At 41.2% G+C, this 25223-nt stretch overlaps 1 protein-coding gene across 2 annotated transcripts in view; it reads right to left on the bottom strand.

Moving 5' to 3' along the window:
* ADAMTS9 (ADAM metallopeptidase with thrombospondin type 1 motif 9) overlaps positions 1 to 25223 on the bottom strand; it is a 164339-nt gene that overhangs the window by 23672 nt on the left and 115444 nt on the right. The window contains exons 29-31 of one of the 2 annotated variants that reach the window (XM_004419896.3): positions 21529 to 21696; positions 14474 to 14647; positions 2535 to 2708 (exon numbers count right to left, since the gene is read on the bottom strand). In XM_004419896.3, the coding sequence (XP_004419953.2) occupies positions 2535 to 2708; positions 14474 to 14647; positions 21529 to 21696 (516 nt within the window). The remainder of the gene's footprint in view (positions 1 to 2534; positions 2709 to 14473; positions 14648 to 21528; positions 21697 to 25223) is intronic. The other variant, XM_014793538.2, reaches the window with a different exon arrangement.

Below are 25223 nucleotides of genomic sequence, written 5' to 3' on the forward strand. Positions count from 1 at the left end.
AATGAAGCTGTAAAGAAGCTGTAAAGAACACGCGCTCTTAACTAGCTGTTAAGAGCGTCACGCACACGTTGACCGCCTCTGGCTTCCTTAATCCATTTCAGACCAGAGTTCTGAAGTACAGGAGGCTCGTCTCTGGGGAGAGGAGAGAAGAGCGAGGTGGGGAGGCTCCTATGCCTGACTCTCCGTGCCTTGAGGTTGTGTGCTTGGTTCATCGTGAGTGTGGATTACTTTTCTAATTTGAAAATTACAGTAAAGCAAAATGAAATAATAAGAATGTGGGCTCCTTGCATTAGCGATACACTTCAGGCCCCACCAGGGGAATGCGTGCGCCAGCCAGGGGTGATGGAGTCCTCTTTTCCCATCTGGCCCAGGCCTCCTCAAATTCAGGTGGGGTGGAGCCCAGAGGAGAGCACACAGAACTCTCCAGGGAAGAGGGGTCTCAGAGAGAAGCCATGTCTTGCTGTGGCTCTTGCATTTTACGAAGCTTTTCTAGAGGGAATTCTGGTCCAGTCCCCTTAGCATCACTTCCCTTGCAGGCTCCCTTCCCCATGGTCCTTGTATCTGTGCAAATTCCTGTCTCCAACCCTCTAATCTTAGCTTGTAAATTTGCAGATTTTCAATCCATGATAAACCTGAGAATTTGCAGAAGTGTGGAGTCTTTTTTTTTTTTTTTTTTTAATCTTCTCCGTATCTCATCTGTTGGGGGTTAAGATTAAGGTTATATTAAAGCTATAGGAACAACATGACCCAAGTCTTAGAGAAAGACTAAAACTCTTTTAGCATAATAACAACAACACACCAAAGACTGGCTAAGATGAAGATGTCAATCTTGGCAGTATGAAAGGTGTAGACACTCTAGCCAGATAAATGACCAAGAACCAAGCCAGAAACCAAGATGAGGTGGCCCTCAGGAGGCAGAGAGGTGGATGGTCCAAGGGACAGAGGCCTGAGGAGGGAGAAAGGGTAGAAAGGAAGGCTTTCCCCTACTGAGAGCCAGGATGTGGCCTCATGCAGTAGCCCTGAGAACCAGAAGTTGGGGATTATGCCTTCTGAGGAACCAGGAGGGTTGAACTGAAGAGAAGAAGGAGCCCTCCCCAAACATCCTCTCCCCACACCTTACTTGGGATCTGAATGGGTTGGAACCTATGCCTCAAACCCAAAGTCAAGGACTATTTTGAACACTCATCTGGACTCTTCATGCCAATAGTAAATATATTTCCTAATGATTTGGACCACATCTCCCTTCCACTCTTTAAGGGCACACTGAGAACACGGGTTGGGGTAGAGCAGGGTTTCTCAACCTCAGCACCATTGACATTTGGGCTGGATAGCTCTCTGTTGTGGGGACTTTCCTGTGCATTGTAGGAGGTGTAGCAGCATCCCTTGCCTCTACCCACTAGATGCCAGCAGCATCCCACTTCTCCTAGTTGTGACAACCAAAAATGTCTCCAGACGTTGCCATATGTCCCGGAGGGTGGGGGAGGCAGATTCACTGGAGTGGAGTGATGGATGGGGAGACATAGAAAAGACTTTAGGACCAGCCTTAGTGCAGCAACAATTGAACACCCAACACACATGTCATCTAAATGCAAATATTCATCCCATTAAAACATGAAATTGCTGTCCCATCAAACTTTGAAGAGACCCCGTGACAGCAAGGACGTTATCTGAAAATCGTTGGCACCTTTGCTAAGAGCCCAGATACTTCCCTTTCACATGTCTAAATTCTTCTGGGCAAATGACAACTGGTTTTGATGTTTTATAGATCTTTCAGTATTTGAAGATATCATGAGGTTTGAAAATAATATAATCATGGGATTATTACTATTGGCTTATTAATAATAAAAAGTGTTTATAGGAGGAGGAGATAAGAAAAAATAGACACTTGAGATTCCTTGAATATTATGGAAAACTATTTTGTTCCTCTGGATCAGAGGTTGTTAAACAGGCAGCCCACAAAAGTATTTGGTTTGCTCCACACAATGTTTTAAACAAATAATTTGAGTCCACATTTTAAAATTAGGAGATCTCACATAAAAGTTCAGATTTTTGTCCTCTCTTGAAAAGTCAGGTTTGGTAACATTGGACGCCCATTTCTGCATGGCTTTAAGTAAAGTGGAAGAGAGCCTGTTCCCTTTATGTAGTATGTGCTAGTTTGTCATAGTCCCCGCCTTTCCCTATTGTCTCCCTGACACTAAGACATTTTCTTATACTTAACTTTCTTCAGGCACCTACAGGCATTATATGAATTTGCAGTCCCTGTAATAATTTCTTCCTTATCATACCAAGAGGACATCAAGGTGAATCACAGAATGTAGTGTTGAGGGGAGCTTAGAGACCATTTCACGTACCTTCCTCAATTAGCACATGTGGGACTCTGGCCCTGGGAGGCTAAGGGACTTGTCTGAGAACTCCCAGTTCTCAGTGGCAAAAGTAGAAGGTGGTCTGAGTCTCCCACATTTCTGCCCTCTTCCCTCTGTTGCCCTCAGGCCATCGCTGACCTGAAGGTGGTTACAGAATCCCCGGTACGGTACCTCCGACCATTCTCCTGTGATCCAGACATACTCGCAGGGTTGCAAACTACAGCTCTCGCGGTCCGTGGGCCTCTTGCTCACGTCACAGTGCACACCATGAACCTCGCTGCCTTTGTCCTCATCCACACACACCACTTTGCGGTACCTGGAGCCTTCGCCACAAGTCTTGGTGCACTGTTATAGACAGAAAGAACGGGTGTTGATATGCAGAATAATAGATGACTTATTATATCCTGTTACTGTAATGACTTGTTTTCCTGTCTATATACCCTTGAAGACTGTGAGATCTCTGATAGCAGGGATTATCGGAGAACTCATTATTTTACCCAATTACCTAACAGCACCGTTCCTGGAATAGCGATAAGCATTTAACATGTGGCTGTCTGAATGAATGAAAGCGTGAAGGAACGAATTTCAGGGAAGACCTGATTACTTCACCCATTCAAACACTGACTCTCTTTAAAACTCACGGCCAAATGATTATCAAACTGATGTCTAAATACCTCGAGCGTCAGGGAAGTCATTCCCGGTCCAGATGGCCCATTTCATCTCATTTAACACGGAACTAAACATCTCTCTGCAGATTCCAGCCTCTTGTCCTACTTGTCGATTCCAGGGGAGCGTCAAGGACAAGCTTCATTTCTCACAAATGATCCCCCTTCAGGGACTTGTGGAGAGCCTTCCTGTGGCCTCCACAGCCTTCCCTTCTCCAGGGTGAACTGCTCTCACCCCTTGATCATGCGGCAAACAGTCACCCAGTTCCTAAGAAGTGTCAGGCCCCGTGATGGGTCCTGGGTGAACAGGAGTGGACACGAAGCACAGCCCCTGCTCTCAGAGAGGAGCTGATATTTTAGTAGCAAAGATGGAGACAGTAGTGAGAGTCAGCAATGACTATAATCTCCACTTTTCAGATGAAGAACCTGGGACTTAGCTGAAGTGACTTGTTCTAGGTCATACGTCTCTTTGTGAGGTAGACGGGACAGATATTTTTATTCCCATAAACCACGGGAGGAAAATAGAACAAGTGGTATGTTTCAGTCTAGGACGATTTCTAGGCTATCTATTCCTTATCTTTTTTGCTTTAACCAACAGCAAACCCCACCTTAAAAGTTTTACCTTCATTATCTGCCCTGCTGAAGGTCTGCCAAAGCCTGTTCTACCTAAAGCATCGTGTCACCCAACATTTCAAGACTCTAGACTACATTGGAGAGCCACCCTCAGCTAACCAAGACCTGTGCCAAGGACGGCTTTTTCCTTTACACCAGCGATTACACACCTTAGGCCCTATCTCACTGCCATGCGGTTTTGTCGTTAGCATAATGACGTTTAAACTTTCCCAGAGTCCCCACCTCTCTTTCCCTTCTCACAGGCCTCCCTCCCTATTATTACCTGCCTCGTCCCAAAGGCATTTGAATTTGGGATCCAGCTTGACTCAGAAATGTCTTTCCTGACAAACCCCGTAACTTTCTTTCTTCTTTTTTTTGGTTTTGTTTTTGGTAGTAAAATGCACATAACATAAAATTCACCATTTTAAAGTGTAAAATTCAGTGGCATTTAGTCATTCGCAATATTGTGTTATCATTACCACTATCTAGTTCCAGAACATTTTCATCATCCCAAAAAGAAACCTGGTACCCATTAAGCTGTCACTCTCCATTCCCCCTTTCCCAAGCCTGCAGGCAACTACCAATCTGCTTTCTGTCTCTGTGGATATGCTGATTCTGGGTATTTCATATAGATGGAATCATCCAATATGTGGCCTTTTGTGTCTGGCTTCTTTCATTTAGCCTGATGTTTTCAAGGTTCATCCATGTTGTAGCATGTATCAGTACTTCATTCCTTTCTATGGTTGAATAATAGTCCACTGTATGGCTATACCACATTTTGTTTATTCAAATGTCGATGGACATTTGGGATGTTTCCATCTTTTGGCTATTGTGAATAGTGCTGCTATGAACATTCATATACAAGTTTGAACACTTGATTTCAATTCTTTTGAGTATATCCTTAGGGATAGAAATGCTGGGTCATATGGTATATACCCTGTGTCTTTTGTTAGCCGCTTATTTCTTTTAAGAAGTGGAAGAGATATGTGGTATGTCCTGGTGGCCCCTTGTCATTTGCAAACAACTCAAAATTTCCGCTGCTCGGAAGCAAATCTCAATATCTAGAATGTGGAGTCATTCATAGTTTTTCTGGGGCACAAATATGAACCAAAAGCACTATGAGGTGAGCATGCAGGAGCAAATCCCTTCCAACCAACGCAGGAGGCTGGCTGAGCCCAGCTCCTAGCTCAACTCTGGCTCAGCGGTTTTGGGGTTTTCTGTTTCCCTGGAGGAGGCTGGGAACTATTGTGAAGTAATAACATTTTTGTTTCTTCATAAGAAAAAAAAAAAGCCAAATGAGTTAGAGAGCCACTGAATGTTACAAAACAAAACAATGGTTAAACAGTGATGTGTAGATTTATGCAGAAGAAATACTTAACTCCCCATAGAAAAAGTAATTCCTTAGAAAATCAGGTCTTAATGACTCAGAGAAGATTATCATTATTGAGCAGCCAACCCGGACTAAACCTTCCAGTGTCCTCTCTCATTTTCGCTAATCCATGGGGCTTTAATCTGTGTCAATAAGTAACAGTTTAGAGCAAAAACACAAGGATTACTCAATACTTTCTGCTTGTTAAGTGTTTCTCCCTCGGTCTTGAAGAATGGTTAACTACCATAAAGACTATTTTGCCAATGGTAGACAAGGGAATTGGGCAACCTTACCTTGAATATAACTTTTAGAAAAATTAAACTAAGTAAATAAGTGACACGCCCAGTGCTTTGGAATTAGTTAACAGCAGCTCTGAAAATTGCCTGATCAGGCTTTTCTCCTGGAGCCCTAACCAGAGCCTGGCGGCGGGGTAATCAGAAATCAAACCCAGCTATAGGATTTTGTCAGCTTTTGGTAATATCACTTTCCCTAACTCCTAGAATTTATGACTCTTTCCTCTGTCCTGGAATATGATCTAGAATGTTCTGAAAAACAGCTGGAAAGCTCAACAAACCTCATTTTAATTTCCAAAAGGTTTTCTCAAAATTCATTACAGCTTTTAGAAAAAATTATATCTAGTGTGTAAGTCATACCACCAGGCTCCCTGAATATCAGCGCACACTGTAATTCAGAAAGCAAATAATCACAGCGTTGGGCTAAATTGGGTAGTATGCCCACTGTCCCGCAGGCTACACGTGCCTTTAAATGTGCTGAAATTAACAGGGGGAAAATAACTTTCCAAATTGGAGGGTGAAGAAGACCTAAAATAAACTTTTAAGATTCTATTTTAGTTAGCTAGGTAGGTTGGCCACAGGGTGGTGACCTAAAAAGGCTCATGTAATGCAATGGGTAGAGATTGTCTTTCCTTAAAGATTGTAATCAAGTTGCTTTACACCTTTTTGGTGTGATGCCCTAACCATGGGGGGAAGAAAATCACTTCGTATCCACGTGTTCTACTTTTCTCAGGTCATTGATTTTCTTCACAGATGACAGAATTTGTCGTGTTGTTTCTAGTGCCAGGCTACCATTGTCGGTGTGCGTGGACAGACGAGCCAGAACAAATGGGGAACTTGACAGCACCATGTTGTGTGTGTGCTAGGCAGAGTTTTTTGTGATAAGGAACAGTAATTACACATCAATTTATCTAACATTGCTTTAAATTAAGAAAAGAAAAAGCAGTCTTTAAATTACCACTGGGTTCTATTCGCAAAGCTTATTTTAAAGTCAGGTATGGGGAATACGGACATTTTTGCCCCAAAGTAGTATATTTGCAAGGGAAAAAGGCAGACACAATACTATAGAGACATTTCACAACTTTAACGCCATTCACTTTTTTTCAACCAGTATTTACGACGGGTCAAGTTCTGTGCTGGGCGCTGGGATGCAGCACTGGCCTCCTACTCACCTTCTCTCTCTGTGATGACACCCAGGGCGGCTGCTTCTCCCACCCTGGGGTGCACGTGCCAGGACAGCTGGCTAACTGGCGACCACTGTGGTCTATGCTTAGGGCCGCCTGTGCGGCTGTGTGAGCAGATGTGGGTTTCATAACAGAGTGTGATGGAGTAAGAAGCCATCAGGGTCTTCTGCAACTGTGACAGCGCGAGAAGAGGCAAGACAAGGGGCGGGAATGCTCACAACGCTGAAAGGGGTGCCAAGCAGTGGCGGCAGCGGAGGAGGAGTGAAGGAGAAGATGAGTGAACTAAGCAAGGAGGAGAAGGGGCACTCTCGGGGGGGTAGCATGCATGGAGGTTGCAGGGGAATGACTACAGCTGTTTGGGGTTGTTAGAACCTTCGATGTGAGACGGGGATTCTAGAAGGTGGACAGAGGCCAGGTCATGAAGGGGCACGTGAACCTCCTAAACTGCTTAGGAGAAAAGCCAAACCCGGCCGCTCCTCCAGGCCCAGCCTCATTTCAGCCTCCTGGTCCCCTCACGCACTCTGCTCCTGCCATGCTGTGCTTTGTCCGCAAACACGCTGGGCTCTCTCCTCCCTCCTCCTTCTCCCGGGAATCGCCTCCTCTTGCCCTTCACCCCCCCGACCTGGAGAAGGCAGGACTGGCCTGTCACTCTCTGTCTCTACCTCGGCACCCTGTTTTTTTCTGTCACAGCACTTTTCACAATTGCCAATTTCATAGAACACGTTTGTTTGCTTGTTTTCTGTCTTCCTGTCCCACTAGACAACGAATCCCACCACAGTCATTTCATGCTCTCTACTGAATCCCCGATGCTGGGTGCCTGGCACTTTGCAGGGGCTTGATAAAGACTTGTTGAATAAATTAATGAGGGAATGAGTAATAAAGAGTTAATATCCGGCCCTCATACATACATCAAAACCTGATCACTCCCTATGGTGAATTTCATAAAATCTTTGTCACCAACTGACCAGGGACCTGCTGCTCATTTCTAACTTTTCTGTCCTAAGGAGAACTTGGGAATCATTCTACAGCTGATCTCAATAAAAGTCCTTAGAATCCAAATATGTGTTACAGTGACCCGAGTCCCTGCACTGAGCCGAACAGCCATGGGGGCAGTTCTGCAGAGGCCAGACATATCTGAGCACAGCTTTTTCGTGGCAATGTGACAAGAAAACAAAACAGCTGTTCTTAACATGAAAAACAGTTTGCTTGACTGTTCTAAAAGACATTTTACAATGTCGTGATTCTCAAGAGTTAAAGAAAAAAGGCCATCAATTAGCAGGCATTCTTCTATAATGTCTTTTGTTCCTTCCGTCTCTCCTTCCATCCAACTATCTTTTTGTTCCTCCATTCATTCATAGATTCATTCATTCAACAAGTGTCTTCAATCAATGCTCTAGGTACTGTGCTAAGGTGCTGGGGAAAACTCCGGTGAACAAGCTCTTTGATTGCAAACAGCTGATAACATAGACAAGGAAAATAAGCAACAACAATTCAGAGGGCTAACTGCTAAAGCAGAATATTTTCAGGGTGCTATGAGAGCTGAGAGGAGGGCCATCTGACTCAGTTACTAGTGGGGAGGTGTGAACAGCAAGGGCTTCTGAGAAGAAGTAACATCTTAGTTGAGGCCTGAAGGGTGAGCAAGGGTGACTGAAGTGAGGGAAGGAGCAGGGCAGCCTTGTTGTGATACGTAGGTACTAGGGAGGAATGAGAGTACCCCAGGGAAAGGTGAAAAAAGAACACTGCGAAATCTGAGAGCTTTATTTCTTAATGCTAAGAGATGCATAACCCAGAAACTCACAATCCAAATTTGATCAAAAGATCTCTGCAGCTGTAAGTAAATTCATATATCAGATTATAATACTATTAATAAGTAAATCTTTTATGATAGTAATTTTCAAAAGGATTAAAAAGTCATGCTTTGTTTGTTTGTTTTTCCTGAAAGAGCCTCATGAGCATTATAATTCCAAAGTAAGTAAAACTCAGCACTAAGAGGTCAAATAACTGGCCCATAGTTGGCAGGTGATATTAAAACACCAACATTGTGATATGCAGGCAAAGGTGGCATGCTGGTTGTCATCTGAACTCTCCATCAGGAGGTCACTGTGCTAAAGCGAAGTAGCCTTTTTGGAAGGCCTAAAACGTGCTGGGCACTGCACTGAACCCCTCACTAAATCTCCCTTAATCTTCACCATGACGCTTCAGCCAAGTCTGCCGTACAATTCCCATTTTGCAGATGAGCTAATTGGACCCCAGAGATGGAAGTCAATTTCCCAGATCCACACATTGAATGGTCTTTTGTTTACAACATGGTGCTTTTAGGGCATAAATAAAAGGAGACATGAATGTCTGGATGGAGCATTTTTCTCTTCTCCAATTATTTTGCCCGACACCTAAGAGTCCAGGCTCAGCCCTTACAGTATCATGAAGGCACACTGATGCCCCTTTCCTGTGCACAGGCACCAGGCCTCACAACAAACAGAGGAGGTCCACTGAGGGGCTCCAACATCATCAGACTCCCCCAGTGACATGGTTTAAGGTCTGACTGTCAACCAACTGGACCAAGAATTTCATTTTTAGAAGCGGGTGGGGATGGTATCTCAGAAAAGGGAATTCTACTTTGATGCCAACTCTGCAGTAAGAGGCTGGACAAGCCATTAAGAAGGAAATAAAATAATTCAACTTAGATGCACGTCGACATGGGAGGCAGTAGAATGTCAAGATTCAGAGCATGTGTTCTAGAAGTCAGGCTGCTGGGCTTCAAATTCCAGCCTTAATACTTAGTAAATGCATGAACTTAGATGAATTAACTTATCTAAGCCTCAAGTTACCTCATATTTAAGTGAGGATAAAAATTTAATTACCACATCAGAGAATTATGGAAAAGGTTAAATGCAGTCCTCCATATAAAAGTACTCAACACAGTGCTTGGTCTGTAGCTTAATGAACAATAAGCTGTACTATTTTTATTATCATCAGTATTAGGGCCACTGCACTATATGAATCTAGGGAGTGCCCCTCACATTGTAGCCTATGGGAATGGTACCCCTAGAGGTGTGCAGTGCACAACCTGTGTGACTGTATAAAACGTCCCTGATGATCATGCTATTGTAAGTATGCAGAACTTGTGTTTCTCAAGGCGGATACCTGGATTATTTCTCAAAAGGAGGAGGGTGCAATTTGCTATGTGCCTAGCATGAAATACATCTTGCCAACAAACAGATGGGTTTTAATAGTCCCCAAGGGGGAAGCAAAAGGGAAAAATGCACACTTAAACAGCAAACAAGAGCTCTGAGGTGGTTGCCAAGGACTGCTAAGAAGAGAACTTCCTGTAACCGGGTGGGTGGCCTCCAGCACATCCCACTGAGTGGGGTCTGAGGCCGTGCTGTGGCATGCTCACTGACATCAGGTCAAGGTGTCACAAGATGAAGGCAGGAAAGTCAAGACACGCACCTGTGCCACGCAGATATGAGGTAAAACGGTAGGAGAGTGAGTGGGTGCAAGGGGAGGTAGGAACAAGAAAGGAAGTGAGGGCTGTGACTGAGGGGAGCCTGAAGGGCTGTACTCTCTAGAGACCACCCAATTTTCTCTTTAACAAGGACACTTGTGATCATGAAAGTGGGAGCAATTAGTAATTACACCAAGACTGCCCCAGGCAGAGACCAGGACTGCCCCAGGCACAGACCAGGACTGCCCCAGGCCAACAGGGTGAGTGGCCACCCTCTTCCTGACTTGGTCTATTGAGGTTGTTGCCCAACTGCTATCAACATTCACTCTAAGCCTTGTTGGGGTGGGGACATTCTGAGAGGGCCACCAGCATGCTTTGCATATGGGCAACCAAGGCTTTTGATGGGGCTTCTCCCTCCTCCAGCTGCCTTGAGCATCACTTTGCCAATTCAGCGTCACGTGGCGGCCTCCCACAGTGCTCTACTCTCCCTCACCTCCCAGGTCCACCTTCTGCAAATTCTCTGCTCCGGGTCCAGGCAGAAGAGAGAGCACGTCTGCAGGGGGTAACTATCAGAATCTGCTTTTCTCATTGCTTACAGAGTCTTTTCTCTTTGGGAGAATGGTAACCTTTGGTAAACTTCTAAAGACAGGCACAGGTCAGGCTATCTCCTTAGGTCTTCTGTTCTTACATGGAGCTTGATAGCAATATTTGAGGGAGGATTTAAAAAGATCCATCTGCATACACACGCAAAGACATAAACTTCTAGGCATGTGTTGTATGATCAGAGAGGAGGATTTCCTCAGTGCATATTTGGCAAGGTTTCTCTATTTTGGGGGATTCAGAAGGAACTATAAACGGAGTTTGCATTTTCCGGATTGGCTCTAGCATTTTCAAAAGCTGGCTAAAGCGCGAGCAGTCAGCTTAGATTCATTTCTGAACACTCTCTTATTTTCTGCTCCTTGGAGCAGTTACACAGGGTTGAGTTTGGCAGCAGATGAAGAGGAAGAGGGAGAAAACGGGCAGTGGAAGGTCTGAAGGAAGAATCACAGAGAGAATCAAGAGGTAACTGAGGGAGAGAGATGAGGGAGCCTTGTGTTCCTTCTAGATCTGACACTGTCAATCCCCAAACTGCTCTATTGTCTCTAATTCCCTCAGAACAACTCTTCATAGTCATTATTACCCCCATTCTACAGATGGCAAACCCAAGGCTCAGAGCAATCAAGAAGCCTTGTTCTAAGTCACACGGCTAGTGCTGGGATATGAACCAGGCCTGTAGAATTCTATAGACTCTCTAAATTCCCAACAATTTGTATGGCTCAAGTGCAATTAATTTAAAATTTAACTCTTTAGCCATCCCTCCCTGCCACCATCTGGTGGAACTAAAGAAAAAGCTGGAGGGAAAACAAGTAAAAAACTTGAGAGCCCTAAAGAAAAGAGATGACTGCAAACAATGGAACCGATCCATCAGGAGGGTGTGGGAGAGGGAAGGACAAGGCTGGAAGGCTGAAGCCTCACAGGGGTTAAGAATGCAGTTATAAGAAAACAATCCCATTTACAATTGTATCCAAAAGACTAAAATACCTAAGAATAAATTTAACTAAGGAAGTGAAAAATCTATACACTGAAAACTTTCAGACATTGATAAAAGGAATTGAAGAAGACACCAAAAAATGGAAAGATATTCCATGCTCATGGATTGGAAGAATGAATATTGTTAAAATGTCCATAGTACCCAAAGTGATCTACAGATTCAGTACAATCCCTATCAAAATTCCAATGGTGTTTTTCAGAACAATAGAAAAAACAAACCCAAAATCTGTGTGGAACCACAAAGGACCCCAAATAGCCAAAGCAATCTTGAGAAAGAAGAACAAAGCTGGAGGCATCACACTCCCTGATTTCAAACTATATTACAAAGCTATTGTAATCAAAACAGTATGGTATTGGAATAAAAACAAACACATAGATAAACAGAACAGAATAGAGAGCCCAGAAATAAACTCACACATATATGGTCAATTAATACGACAAAAGAGCCAAGAATACACAATGGGGAAAGGATAGTCTCTTCAACAAACGGTGCTGGGAAAACTGGATACCCACATGCAAGAGAATGAAACTGGATCCCTATCTTACACTATATACAAAAATCAACTCAAAATGGATTAAAGACTTGAATATAAGCCCTGAAACCATAAAACTCCTAGAAGAAAACATTGGGGTTAAGTTCCTTGACACTGGTCTTAGCAATGATTTTTTGGATTTGACACCAAAAGCAAAAATAAACAAGTGGGATTACATCAAACTAAAAAGCTTCTGTACAGCAAAGGAAACCATTGAAAAAAATGAAAAGGCAACCTACGGAATGGGAGAACATATTTGCAAATCACACATCTGACAAGGTGTTAATATCTAAAATATATAAAGAACTCATACAACTTGATAGAAAAAAACCAAGCAATCTAACTAAAAAATGGGCAGGGGATCTGAATAGACATTTTTCCAAAGAAGACAGATGGCTAAAAGGTACATGAAAAGGTGCTCAACATCACTAATCATCAGGGAAATACAAATAAAACCCACAATGAGATGTTACCTCACACCTGTGAGAATGGCAATTACCAAAAAGACAAAAAATAAGAAGTATCGGAGAAAAGGAAACCCTTGTGCACTATTAGTGGGAATGTAAATTGTTGCAGCCACTATAGAAAACAGTGTGGAGGCACCTCAAAAAATTAAAAATAGAACTACCATATGACCCAGCAATTCCACTTCTGGGTATTTATCCAAAGGAAACAAAAAACTAGATTGCAAAGTTATCTGCACCCCCATGTTCATTGCAGCATTATTTACAATAGCCAAGACATGGAAACAACCTAAGATCGACGAATGAATGGCTAAAGAAGATGTGGTCTATATACACAGTGGAATATTATTCAACTATAAGAAAGAAGGAAATCCTGCCATTTGCAAACATGGATGGACCTTGAGAGCATTATGCTAAGTGACGTAAGTCAGGAAGAGAATGACAAATACTGCATGATCTCACTTATATGTAGAATATATTAAAAAACAGAAGTTATAGACATAGAGAACAGATTGGTGGTTGCCAGAGGCAGGGGATGGGAGGTGGGTGAATGGGTGAAGGGGGTCAAAAGGGATAAACTTCCAGTTATAAGATAAATAAGTCCTAGGGATGTAATGTACAGCATGGTGACTATAGTTAACAATACTGTATCACATACTTGAAAGTTGCTAAGAAAGTAGATCTTAGAAGTTCTCATCATAAGAAAAAAAACGTGTAACTATATAAGGTGATGGATGTTTACTATAACATAATTATTATTAATAATAAACTTATTGTGGTAATCATTTTGCAATACATACATATATTAAATCATCATGTTTTCCTAAAACTAACACAACGTTATACATCAATTATATCACAATAAAACTGGAAAAAAATTAAGTGGCATTGCCATTAGCACTTGTATAAAATAAAATTTAAAAAGAGAATACAGTTATAGTATCTCCTAAGGGCTTAAGAGAATAAATTTAAGATCAAGTCTTGCTTCTTCCACTCGCTAGGTATGTGACACTTGGACAAATGACATTGGCTCTCCAAACCTCAGTTTCCTTGACTGCAAAATGGGGTGATAATAATAAGACCCACTTTGCCTAGTGGTTAAAAAGATTAAGTGAGGTGATGACCATAAAGCACTTAGCCCAGCGCCAGGCACTGTTCTCCCTCTTCTGAGAGCCATTCCTGGTGGGAAATTCCTGTCTTACTCATATCGCTGAACCCTTTACAGTACGCACTTTCTATTTTATTCCAAAGTCAGTGGACATGGTTTTGTTTTCCAATTCTCTTTCCCCCTTTTCTACAATCTACTCTTCTCTTCTGGAAACAGAAGTTAGGTCCCACTAATGCCTTACCTTTCTAGCCAGACTTTTCCCAGGGACACTTACTGTTTTCTTTAACTAAACATTAACTTGGAGTGAGAGAGAAACAAGTCTGTCTATTTCTGTGTCAACTGAGCAATTCTTCAGATTCCATCACTTTTTTAAATGTTGGAAATCCTTCACTAATTAATCAGGGTTTCAAATGAGTGCTGTCTTCTGCCTGACAGTTGAAGTCATGGAAGGAGGAAAAGTACGGAGTAGGTCCCACCTAGAGTCTGTCTTGTAGCTGTTTGAACTAATACAGAAAGACCAAGTCTGGATACACATATCTAAAATATTTCTTCCATCTCCCCCTCCTTCTGTGAAAGTTATCTTTATGCCTTTGGCCCAAGGCCTGCTAAAGTTTTTCTGGAGGCAGCCAGACTTGGAACATTCAAGAACACAGACACAGGAACTGCATAAAAAGGAGGGGCTCTCCCACCCTGGTCAGAGGAAACTGCTCGCCGTCTGATAGCGAACCTTTTGGGAAGGAGTCAGCCTAGTCACCGTGCTTGAAGGCTTCACAGGGGAACGGATGTGATGATAGCAAGGGGGTTGAGCAAAATGCCTGGCAGGTGCCCACTTCCTGGCTCTACTTACTTCTTGCCATTCCTCTGCCTTCCAAGCGTAGAGAGGACACGGCGGGGCTTGGCAGACGCGCTCCGACTCTGGTCTGGCGTACCGGTTGCACTCGGTCTCTCTGGCTATTTTGTGTGTTCCCATCTGACAGCCCACATTTCTCCGCCGCACGCCTTGGCCACAGGACACAGAGCACTAAGAAGACAGAGTGTGTAAGTGGGAGCTTTGGGTCATTGGAGGTGGGAGGGTGGTGACAGGGGTGGGGAGGGTCACAGACATGGGGAATGCGCTCCTAATCCAATGACTTTCACAGCTATCACAAAGCCTTCTAATTTCCAATGAAAGGGACCCAAGGTAATGTCTTAAATCTACAGACTCACTGCCTATCAATGCTGGTGAGGGATGAAGGGACTCAAATTTTGGGAAATCTCTAAAGTTAACAAAACTCTTGGACGACTGACGAGGCTGGGAGAGATCATCATGAAACATTTAGTACAACCTAGAAATAGCGCAGCCATGTGAAACGAAAATCCCAAATGATTTCTATCCTGGAGGATTTGAAGTTTTTGAAAACTGGAGATACAGTACTGTCCAAGAAGAATTTCTTGGCAGATTAGAAGCATAAACTAAGGAGAATAAATCATTGAAGCTTTTAGGCCCTTATAAGCAGAATTATTTTCTCCAGTCTCTTCCCTTTCTTGCTCCTGTTCCTGGAGAGAGAGGAATTTTTTTTTAAACTATGGAATTCACTAAAGTATTTGTGTCTATTTACAACCTGAGATAAATATATGAAGAATAAAAGCTGATAAGGAAAAACCATTTCTTCGGATGTAATGTTTTCAGCCCTTGAAAAATACTGTTAATCAGGCTGAAACATTTTCTTGACCAAGTTGCAAAACACCATTTTAAATCTGCAATTAACTTTCCTCTAAATTAATTTTTTAATGGTTTCCTCATTGCTGGGTTTCATAATCTCACTTATGAGCAGGCCAAGAATTATTGTCTTTATTAGGGTTTTGACAGTCAGAAATGAAAGGCAACATCTGCTTGGAAAGAACAGCATATTATTATACTTAGCTATTTAAAATTATTACCAAGTATTTGTGATAGCTCAGACTCCATTAATTTGTCAGGCATTGAGAAAATAAGTTTAACATCCATTAAAGCCATATTCCTAAGAGGAAGTCTTCTTAAAGAACAGAGTCACATTTTTTTTAAATTAGAGGAGAATTCTTGTCTAATTAACCTGCTGCAGGATTCAGCTCACTCTGAGGCAGATGGGAATTTACTATCAAGAAGCACACCTAACAGATTTGTCTGAATATTAATTTTATTTCTATTTCAGATTTTAAGAAAATAGATGATATTATTTAGAAGACAGCCTGGGAAATCATATCATTTCAGATGAGTCTATGCCAGGCAGGAGCTCAGATGTTCACATCAAAGCTAGCCAAAGAGAAGGAAATATTTTGGAGCAACATAGCTACTATTGTCTGGGTTTAATTGTATTAATTGGATTGAATGAGTCTGTGACCCACAAGAAACCAGACTTTTAAAGTCATTATGTCCTGGGTGGAATGGGAGGGTCCCTGAACACAAGTGTTTGCCCCGTCTACAGAGGATGGACATTTAATACTTATGGGAGTGACATGTATGATATTTCCCATTGATTACACTGGAAATGAATGAACCGTAACATGGGAGAGTTAGCAGATGAAGGACAGAAATGTTCAAACATCATCATCATCAACAACAAAGAACAACCAAAAAACCATCTGGCTATTTGAATTTGGGGTGTTAAACATAAAAAGTACATTTCTGGGGGCTGGCCCCGTAGCGCAGTGGTTAAGTGCGTGCGCTCCGCTTCGGCGGCCTGGGTTTCCCAGGTTCAGATCCCGGGTGCACACCAATGCACTGCTTCTCACTCCATGCTGTGGCGGTGTCCCATACAAAGTAGAGGAAGATGGGCATGGATGTTAGCCCAGGGCCAATCTTCCTCGGCAAAAGGGAGGAGGATCGGCATCGGATGTTAGCTCGGGGCTGATCTTCCTCGCAAAAAAAAAACAATAAAAAATAAAAATAAAAAAAAAGTACATTTCCGGAACAACGTATCCAAGTGGAAATACAAAGAAAGAATAAGAACGATTAAGTAAACAAATTTGAGTTCGGCATAGGGCTGATATATATTCAAAGTCTCATAACGCTTTAATAACCTAAAAAAAAAGGAAAATATTTTAAAGACTTTTAGAGTGTATACTATTCAGGCTCTAAGTAAATGAAACCTCTTTTTGAAGCTGCTGTTACTGAGCAAATTACTCAAGGTTCAGCGAAGGCAAGGTATTAAGAGCCATAGTATCCAATATTTAAAAAATCACTTCCTACAATGTTCGATAATTTTTCAAAAGGCAAATAAAGACACAGGAAAATTCAATTACATAATATGTCGTTATGGCTTCTGATTTTCATAATGCCAAAGCCAGTTTTGAATTAACACATTCAAAAGTTTCAACGTGACTTAAACGCACAGCAAGGTACAAACTCTGCCTTTCTGAACACCACTTCCACAGTAATCTTTGTTCAAAATGAAGCATGCTTCATCCGAGTTAGTTCTCTGTGTTCAACTTTTCTTCCTGGGCTGTCTCGGGGGAGACAACAGTTTGCGTACAGAGCCAGTCAGGTTTGCTCAGTGAATTCTGAGAGATTTGTGCAGAAGCTCCATGAATAAAACAGCATCAGAAAGACCTCTGCATGACCCTGGAGGTGGTGACGGTGGTGGTGTGTGCACGTGTGCGTGCTTAATTCTTCTTGTTCTATTTAGTACATCTTTTAGTTAGTTTGCAAAGAAAAAGGTTGAGCAGTCCCTATTGATGTGTTCTCCGGACAGCCATCATTCCACCATGGCAGTCTATTTGTGCAGGTCTGAAAGTAGATGTTTTTAGTTCGCAACTACTGAGCTGGGAGCTATGTATCATCTCTCTGCAGTCCGTACTGGGCAATGCTAGTATGCAGAACTCATCAACTTAAAGGGGGAACTTGATGCTTATTTCCTTAGATAAAAACAATCTCTATGGAACTTCTGATGTTTGGGGAATCATAATACACACTTGAAAACCTGGAAAGAATTTTACACACTTTCTTCCAGAATTACTGCTGAAATTATGGTGGTGATATTATTTAAAGGAGGGACTAGCTTGAAAAATAACTATATGAACCAACTTTAATAAATAATAACAGTAACAATAATCATAGCAGACTTTTACCAAGCACTTACTATCTGCCAGGCTCTATATTAGCATTTCTCAACCTAAATAATTCTTTTTTGGTGAGGGCTGTCCTGTGCAATGTAGGAAGTTTAGCAGCATCTCTTGCCTCTACCCCACTAGATGTCAGTCACATTTTCCCTCCTCCGCCAAGTTGTGACAACCAAAACTGTCTCCAGACATTGACAAATGTCCCGAGAGGTACAGAATCACCCGTAGTTGAGAGCTTGGCTCTGTGCTAAGCTTTTTACATAAAATATCTTTTATACTTTCTAATAAACCTTTTGGGTAGATACTCCACAAATGAAGCAAAGAACAGAAATAATCATCCTAACCCAAGCAAAAAAACACTCCAAGTAAATTCTGTCCCGGGCAATACACCATAGCAACTGTGGGTTAGAATGTGGCTTCCAGTTTTAAAATATGGTGCTAATATGATGCAGTCTCTTGTACTACGTCAGTGAGAGTGTGGGTGAGAAGCCTGTATTCAAACAATTCAACAGCAATGTTTGTGGTTCAAATACAAACAAAATCACAGAGAACACAAATCTCTACAGCAACTCTAGTTCTCATCACTACCATGTGCATATGGTTCCCCTGATTTCTCAAAGGACACAAGCTACGCATTTGCCATGTTTCTCTGTTAAACACTTGCAGAATGCTTCAGAATCAGACACCATAACCAAGCTGCTCCCATTGTAATTATAGAAAAAGTCCTAACCAAAAATGGCTGGTAGGTTCATCAGGTAATTTGCCAGTTTCGATTTCAGGATCAGCACTGAAGAGCTTTTAAAAATTAATTATTTCCCTGACTCGAAGACACCACTGATCACAAGACACAGCATTATATTTTGTATCACTGAGAAAGAAAACAAGGGCTATTAATTAAATTGTGGCATTCCATTGGTTATTCAGCCCATCCTGGCCACAGAGACACTCAAGTGTGAAAAAGACATGCATCTCAGGATTGATGAATGAATCGATTGAATGAATTCATGATTCATGAATGATGATGAAATGTTACTTTCATTCTAATCTGATCACTTATTCTTTTTATTTCTGATCTTCATTTTTTTTAAAAAGCCTTTTTATAGGAATAGGGTAAGTTAAAAAAAATTTTACCCTGGAATGCTCTTGTATCATGGGAATACAGAGCTTTCCCGTTTATCAAGCTGAATCAAGAATTTGATGCTGATTTTTGTCTTAAAATTTCATAGGCATCCCTTAACTGTTGATCAAAATCATCTGAACAAACTGAACATGAACTTTTGAAAAAAAATGCTTTAAAACTTCAGTGACGATGTTTTCCAATAATAGTTTTTCTTTCATTGGAAAAATTTCCTTTACAAATTCAAGATTTTCAAAAGATATAGAAATAAAACATTCCACTTTAAACCTCAAAACACCAATTTTGAGGAAAGACTATGAAGATTAGCCTGGAAACCTGAGTCTCCCATGTCAATATTCTATATGTCTTATCATCAGACATTTTGATACGATGAGAAATTGCACTAATTATTCTTCCTACCTTGAAGATGAGATGACTAGAATATAACTACCAGCAGAAAACAGAAGGACCAGATACAAAATCTTCTAAATATTGTTGCAAATGGATAATCATCACTCTTTAACATCGCTGCCTTAGGAATACTCCTATTTACCACGGAATCATTAGAAGGCCAATAATCCTTAATCATGCAGACCGTCTTTCTCCATCAACTGCTGGGTCTGATCATTTTCAGGCACACATTCTAAATTGCACAAATTGGATTTTACCCATGTAGTACCTAGTCTTGCCTGCTTTTATAATTTATTTCTACAAATCAAATTAAGGCATTATAAAGCTGGCTGCAGACCATTACATAACTGTGTTTACTTGCATTTTCTACAGAGGTGACTAGACTTTTCTAAGCAATCATTTTGAACAGGTGCAGTCTTTTCTGGGGAGGCATTCTGATAATCCTATTACCTTATGTTCGAAAAAACCCCTAGGGTTCAAACTTAATCACCCCAGCTTTGTGAGCAATTTTGAGACTTCCCATCAAGATTACAAGATACTGAAGTAAAACACTCACTCTGTGTTTACCAATAAAAAGTGAAAGATTCTCTTAATCGTCTTTTTATTGAATGAATTGGCCTTTAAAATGAACATCATTTCCATGCTCTAAACTTAATATTCAGGGCAAGATGCAAATAGAAAAGTAGAGGCCACGGAACATAAAGAAAAGTAACAGAGCATGAAAGTCTACAAGAGGACAAGTTAATTAGTGTGGTATCTTAAATAATGTTAGCTGCAGGCTTTTACATGAATTGAATAGCTCCAAAAATAAAGTAGTTGCTTAGACAAACCATTAAGGATGACCAGTATGAAACACTGCCTTGAAATCTGATCCCTTAAAAGAGCCTGGGGAGGAACCAGCTCTGGCTGGGCACAGATCCTTTGATTGTTAAATTAAAACAAAAATAAAACATGATCATTATAATAAAGGCCTTGAGAAGGATGAGGCTACTCTGCCAGGGAATGATGTGGCCATGTTTTACATTTCTGTGAAGTGGAATGTGGCAGGAAGGTATGGGGGACAATGACGCCAGCTCAGGGCATTTAAGAAAGATTCACATTTCTAGAGGAATTTTCCATTAGTTATGTTAAAATGGAGGATCCTCGAATCCTCCCCATGTTAACACAGCTGTCCAAAACTTCTTTGAGGCCTTAGGAATTAAGATCCAGGCTCTGGAAGAATCAATTCTAGAGGCTGCCAACCTTGAATCTAGGTTTCTATTGATTCTTGGTAGTATCTCCATGATTCTCCACTGCTTAGGAGAACCATAAATTCGGTAAAACCTCGTTGAATCAAATCATTGGAGAGAAGGAGCAGCATTAAATACAGAATATGTGAAAAGAAATTGAGCCTTATTACTTTTAAGTAAGCATCTTCAACCAAGCTGAGAAAATGCACGAGTGTGGAGTAAGGAGATCTACTTTAAGGACTAGATGCGAGTAACTTTAATTCACACATCAATTGTTTATAGGTAAATAGAAGCTTCTAAAGTTCTGTCTTGAATTCAAGAGGAAAACTCTCACACCCAGTTCCTGACTAGATTACCAAATGTTTAGAATTAGTGGAGTCTCCCTGTAATTAGTTTCTTGGGTACTTACCCCCCTTCCCCATCTGATACAATATACACATCACACTCATCCAAACAAAATATTAGTCTTGAGAGCCTATTAGATTTAAGACTTCTGAGCTAAGTACTTGGCATTCATTACTGCATTAAAGCCTCATAAGAGCCATGTGAAGTAGGCTCAGGAAGGTTAAACAAATCACCCAAGGTCACATAGCTAGATAATGACAGAAAACTTCCCCTTCTGTCCCTCATCTGTTGTATACTAGCAAACGGGCAGAGAAATATTCTTAATACTTTATATTGACAGCCCTTTAAGAACCTCAAAGGTAAATTCAGACTCAGTTCCTGCCAGTTGACCATAGTTTAGTGGTTTTCTTAGTGGTGAATGATAATAAAAATGCCATCAGCGAAGTATTGAGGGGCTACCCTGTGCCAGACGTCTGACATCTACATCTGCTACCACTTAGAATTAATCCTCACAACAATCCTATTGTAGGTATTATCCAAAGTGCCAAGGGCTGAAGCCACTTGCCCAAGGTCCCACAGCTAGTAGGTATCCTGACATAAAGAGTCTTCCCTCCCTGCCCCCAAGCTCCCCTTTGAAAAACTGTGCAAACACAAGCCCACACGCTGGCCTCAGCCATGTGGCCGAAGGCAATGAATCAGTCGTAGAGGAGAAGCATCGCTCACCTGACTCCAGGCGCCAGCCTTCCATTTGGGGCATCTTCCTCCTCGGCACTTTCTGTGCCCATTTGGCTTAGCAAGGTGTTTACAGTAATCACTTTCTAAATGGCTTCCATCTTTTGCCATGCAGTAAACATTTCGTTGCTTATGCCCTCGACCACAAGAGACAGAACACTGAAATATAAAGCAATGGCAAGGTTGTTGTTTTTTTTTAATCACATAGAGTTTGATAAAAACCTGCGTCGTGAGATGTTAAGATCATGCCTAACAAGAGTCAACATTCTCTCCTTTTCCAGCGCCATTTTGAATAGTATCTCAAGGCTCAATACAGAAGGAAGGTAGCATTGGGGAAAATAATGCCCATAGTCTTGTCAGGCCATGCTGTGGCAGCGTCCCACATCAAGTGGAGGAAGATGGCCCAGGGCCAGTCTTCCTCAGCAAAAAAGAGGAGGATTGGCGTGGATGTTAGCTCAGGGCTGATCTTCCTCACCAAAAAAAAAAAAAAAGTGCCCATAGTATTACAGCAGAAATCCTGATTGGTATTTTGGGTCACTCAAGAGTGTGGGTAAATCCTGATAATTTAGGCCAAAAATAAAGCCCATGAAACTGAAATTACCATGAAATTCCGATTTAAAGAAGTCCTACTATGAATTAGTAAGGATCCCTTTTGCAAATCTCACTTCATGCAATCTCTGATCAAGATATTTCTTCAACAACATGCCTCATGATTCATTAATTAGGATAAACGTGTATTTCCAAAATACAACTGTGTCCAATTTCCTAATTAAATGATTTAAGGCAACTCTTCTACCATTTTTCAGAGGATAAGCTCTCATTTTCCCAGTCCATCGGGAAGGAAGTGGAAAAGGCACATTAGAAATTGAAAGGTAAGCTAGCAGGTAAGTCTGTGCCAATTCTGGGAGGGAGGCATTACCTTTCAACTTTGATCTGCAGATTCACTGAACTGTTTTAAATGTGACCTTGTCTGACCACATCTAAGAAACTTGACTTTGATTTCAGATTAGGTTTCTCAGAAAGGTTTAGGAATCAAAGGACCATGGAGTCAGGACAAAAATTTGATATGACAGCTTCTTGTAGAACAGGCAAGAGGCTGGCCCCAATGAGTGCACTGAGATATTCAACGTCCATTGCCTCATTAGCAATTACAGAAGTCATTACCACTTGGACCACAAGCTTGCTGGCTCAGGTTTTCAAGACATATTATTTCCCAATAAAACATTCTTGCTTTTCAGAGGGAAATGAGTTTCAGAATGAAGAACAAAATGTGAAAACGCAATGAAAATAGATTTCAAGTGTCATTTCCTTCTATTCAATATTTCTTATTTCCTCCACTAACTTGTGATTTTGTTAACTTAAATTAGCTAAGTGCCCTTTTATGCCTAATAGATAAAAAGCACCATGTAAAACATGTAGCATAATATTAATTCAACCACCATTAACAAGCATGCTCAAAGTGATACCATTCATAAACGTGCCAGACATGTTTTTCTAGTAAACACAAACCATTATAAAAATTTCAACAGTAGCTGATGGAGAAATTTAAAATATGTACATAATAGGTTTTGCTATAACTTTTTACTTTAGGATATGGAAACGTTGCTGCTTTCATTTGAGCTCTCATCTTATGAGTGTTATGATTTGGAATAGTCATTCTAGAAATCTTAATAGAGTATACAGTGTGGAAGGAAGGACCCCAATTTGAATATCTATACCAAAACAAAAATATCCATCTTCAACCTACAGTGTTTTAATGTATATTAAGATTTTGGGATATAATTTTAGAAGGCTTTTAGAATGAAGCTCCTAGAAATATCCCTACAAACCAGTGGTCTAATGACTTTCACACAGATAATCCCTATTATTAGTGACTAATTTTAGTATTTAAAAATGTTACTTCAACAAAAAAATAATATAAGAGCACAATTAGTATCTGGGATGAGTTCATTTGTTTATTCAACAAACATTTACTGAGCACCTACTAAGTTCCAAGGATTATGCAAAATGCTGGGAAGAGAGTGATGAACATAATCGACATCCCTGCCCTCATGGAGCTTACAGACCAGGGAGAGAGACTAGCATCAATCAAGTGATGACAAAAATAAATATATGCTTATCGAGATGAATGCTATGAAGGAAAGAGGATGGAGTGGTTGCAAGTAGGCTCCCCAAGGCATTCCCCGGACAGACCATGCAGAGCTCATAGGTCATAACAGTGTATTTGGATTTTGTTTTCCGTAAGATGGAAAATCGCTGAAGAGTTTTAAGTCGGGGTAAGACACGGTTTGATTTTTGTCTCAAAAAGTCTACTTTGATTACTGAGTGGACAATAGGTGGGAATACAGCCTGAGTAGCCACAAGAGAACTGCTCAGAAAGCGACTGCATTCGTCCAGGCAAGAGGTGATGGTGACTTAGATTGGGTGCAGAGTGTTGTGGGGGAAATTGGTGGATTTCAGACATATTTTTGGGGGGTAGGAATGATAGTTCCCGATGGATCAGCTGTGGGGTGGAGAGGAGAGGGCAGAGTCAGGGAGGACTCAGGTTTATGGAATGGGCAACTGAATAGAAAATGATGACATTTATGGAGATGGGGAAAAACAGCATTGGGAATCAAGGATATATTTATTTGTAGGCAATAGGCTGAACTTAAAGGATACTGATTCATAGGTGGTGACATGTGCTTAATTAGGGTAAAGAAACAGATATAGTTGTCTTAGAGGAATCAGAGGAACATGGGTGAACTTAAAGCAAGTCTACCCTTAGGGAGAGTCATTTCAATCTACAAACAGTCCAAACAAGCTGTCCCTTAATATGGAGGGGAAAAAGAGAGTTGATGGAAATACTGATTTAGTAATCCGCCACGGTCATCAGAAGAGATAGCCTAAAAGTAGGCAGCAATTGGCAGAGGCAGAATTAGAAAAGGCATAGCTTTTGCACATTCATTGTGTGCCAGGCACTGCTCTAAGACTTTATATGCATTATCTCATTTAATCATTCCAATAACCGTAGAGATAGGTACTATTATTGGAGACAACTGGTGTTTTCAAAACGGCATAACCACATATCCTTATACCTACCTCTTCCCACGTGACTCCAACAGAAGTAGACAGGGGACTGTCGGCAACAATAAGAGCACAATGGAAACAGTTCCATTATCAACAACGTCATTGCTAATAATTCATCTGAGGGCACCACTGGGGCAACCAACATCTCTTGCCCATGAAATGAAGATGGATGAAGTAGTTTCTAAATCTGATGCCTTAAAATTTTTTTTAATGTCTGGATTAGCTGCATCCCATCCATTCCTAGGTGCATTTTTCTTATTTGGGGACTTGAATGGAACTGACTTGGAAGAAAGAATTCAATACTTCAGCATGACTCACTACACATATTATTTGCCTACAATTAAGATCTATCTAAAAGTGATAAGGAAATTTTCAAGGTATCTAATCTGATAGCAAACACTTCTGTTTCATGCTTTCTAACTTACCAATGAAGAAAAGCAGCTGCTAGGGGAAATTTTCATACCTAACAGGTTTATTAAGGGGTCTATTATGATTTCATAAAGAAATTTTCATTTTTATAATCAAATAAAGACAGGTTTCAGCTTTTATATTCTGAGGGAAATTTCCAGTCCTTTCCCAGGCACTGACTTCTGCGTCGACACGTGTCACTGAGATAT

This window comes from Ceratotherium simum, chromosome 5 (assembly GCF_057802395.1).
Source record: "Ceratotherium simum simum isolate JZ-2026a chromosome 5, ASM5780239v1, whole genome shotgun sequence".
Taxonomy (NCBI): domain Eukaryota; kingdom Metazoa; phylum Chordata; class Mammalia; order Perissodactyla; family Rhinocerotidae; genus Ceratotherium; species Ceratotherium simum.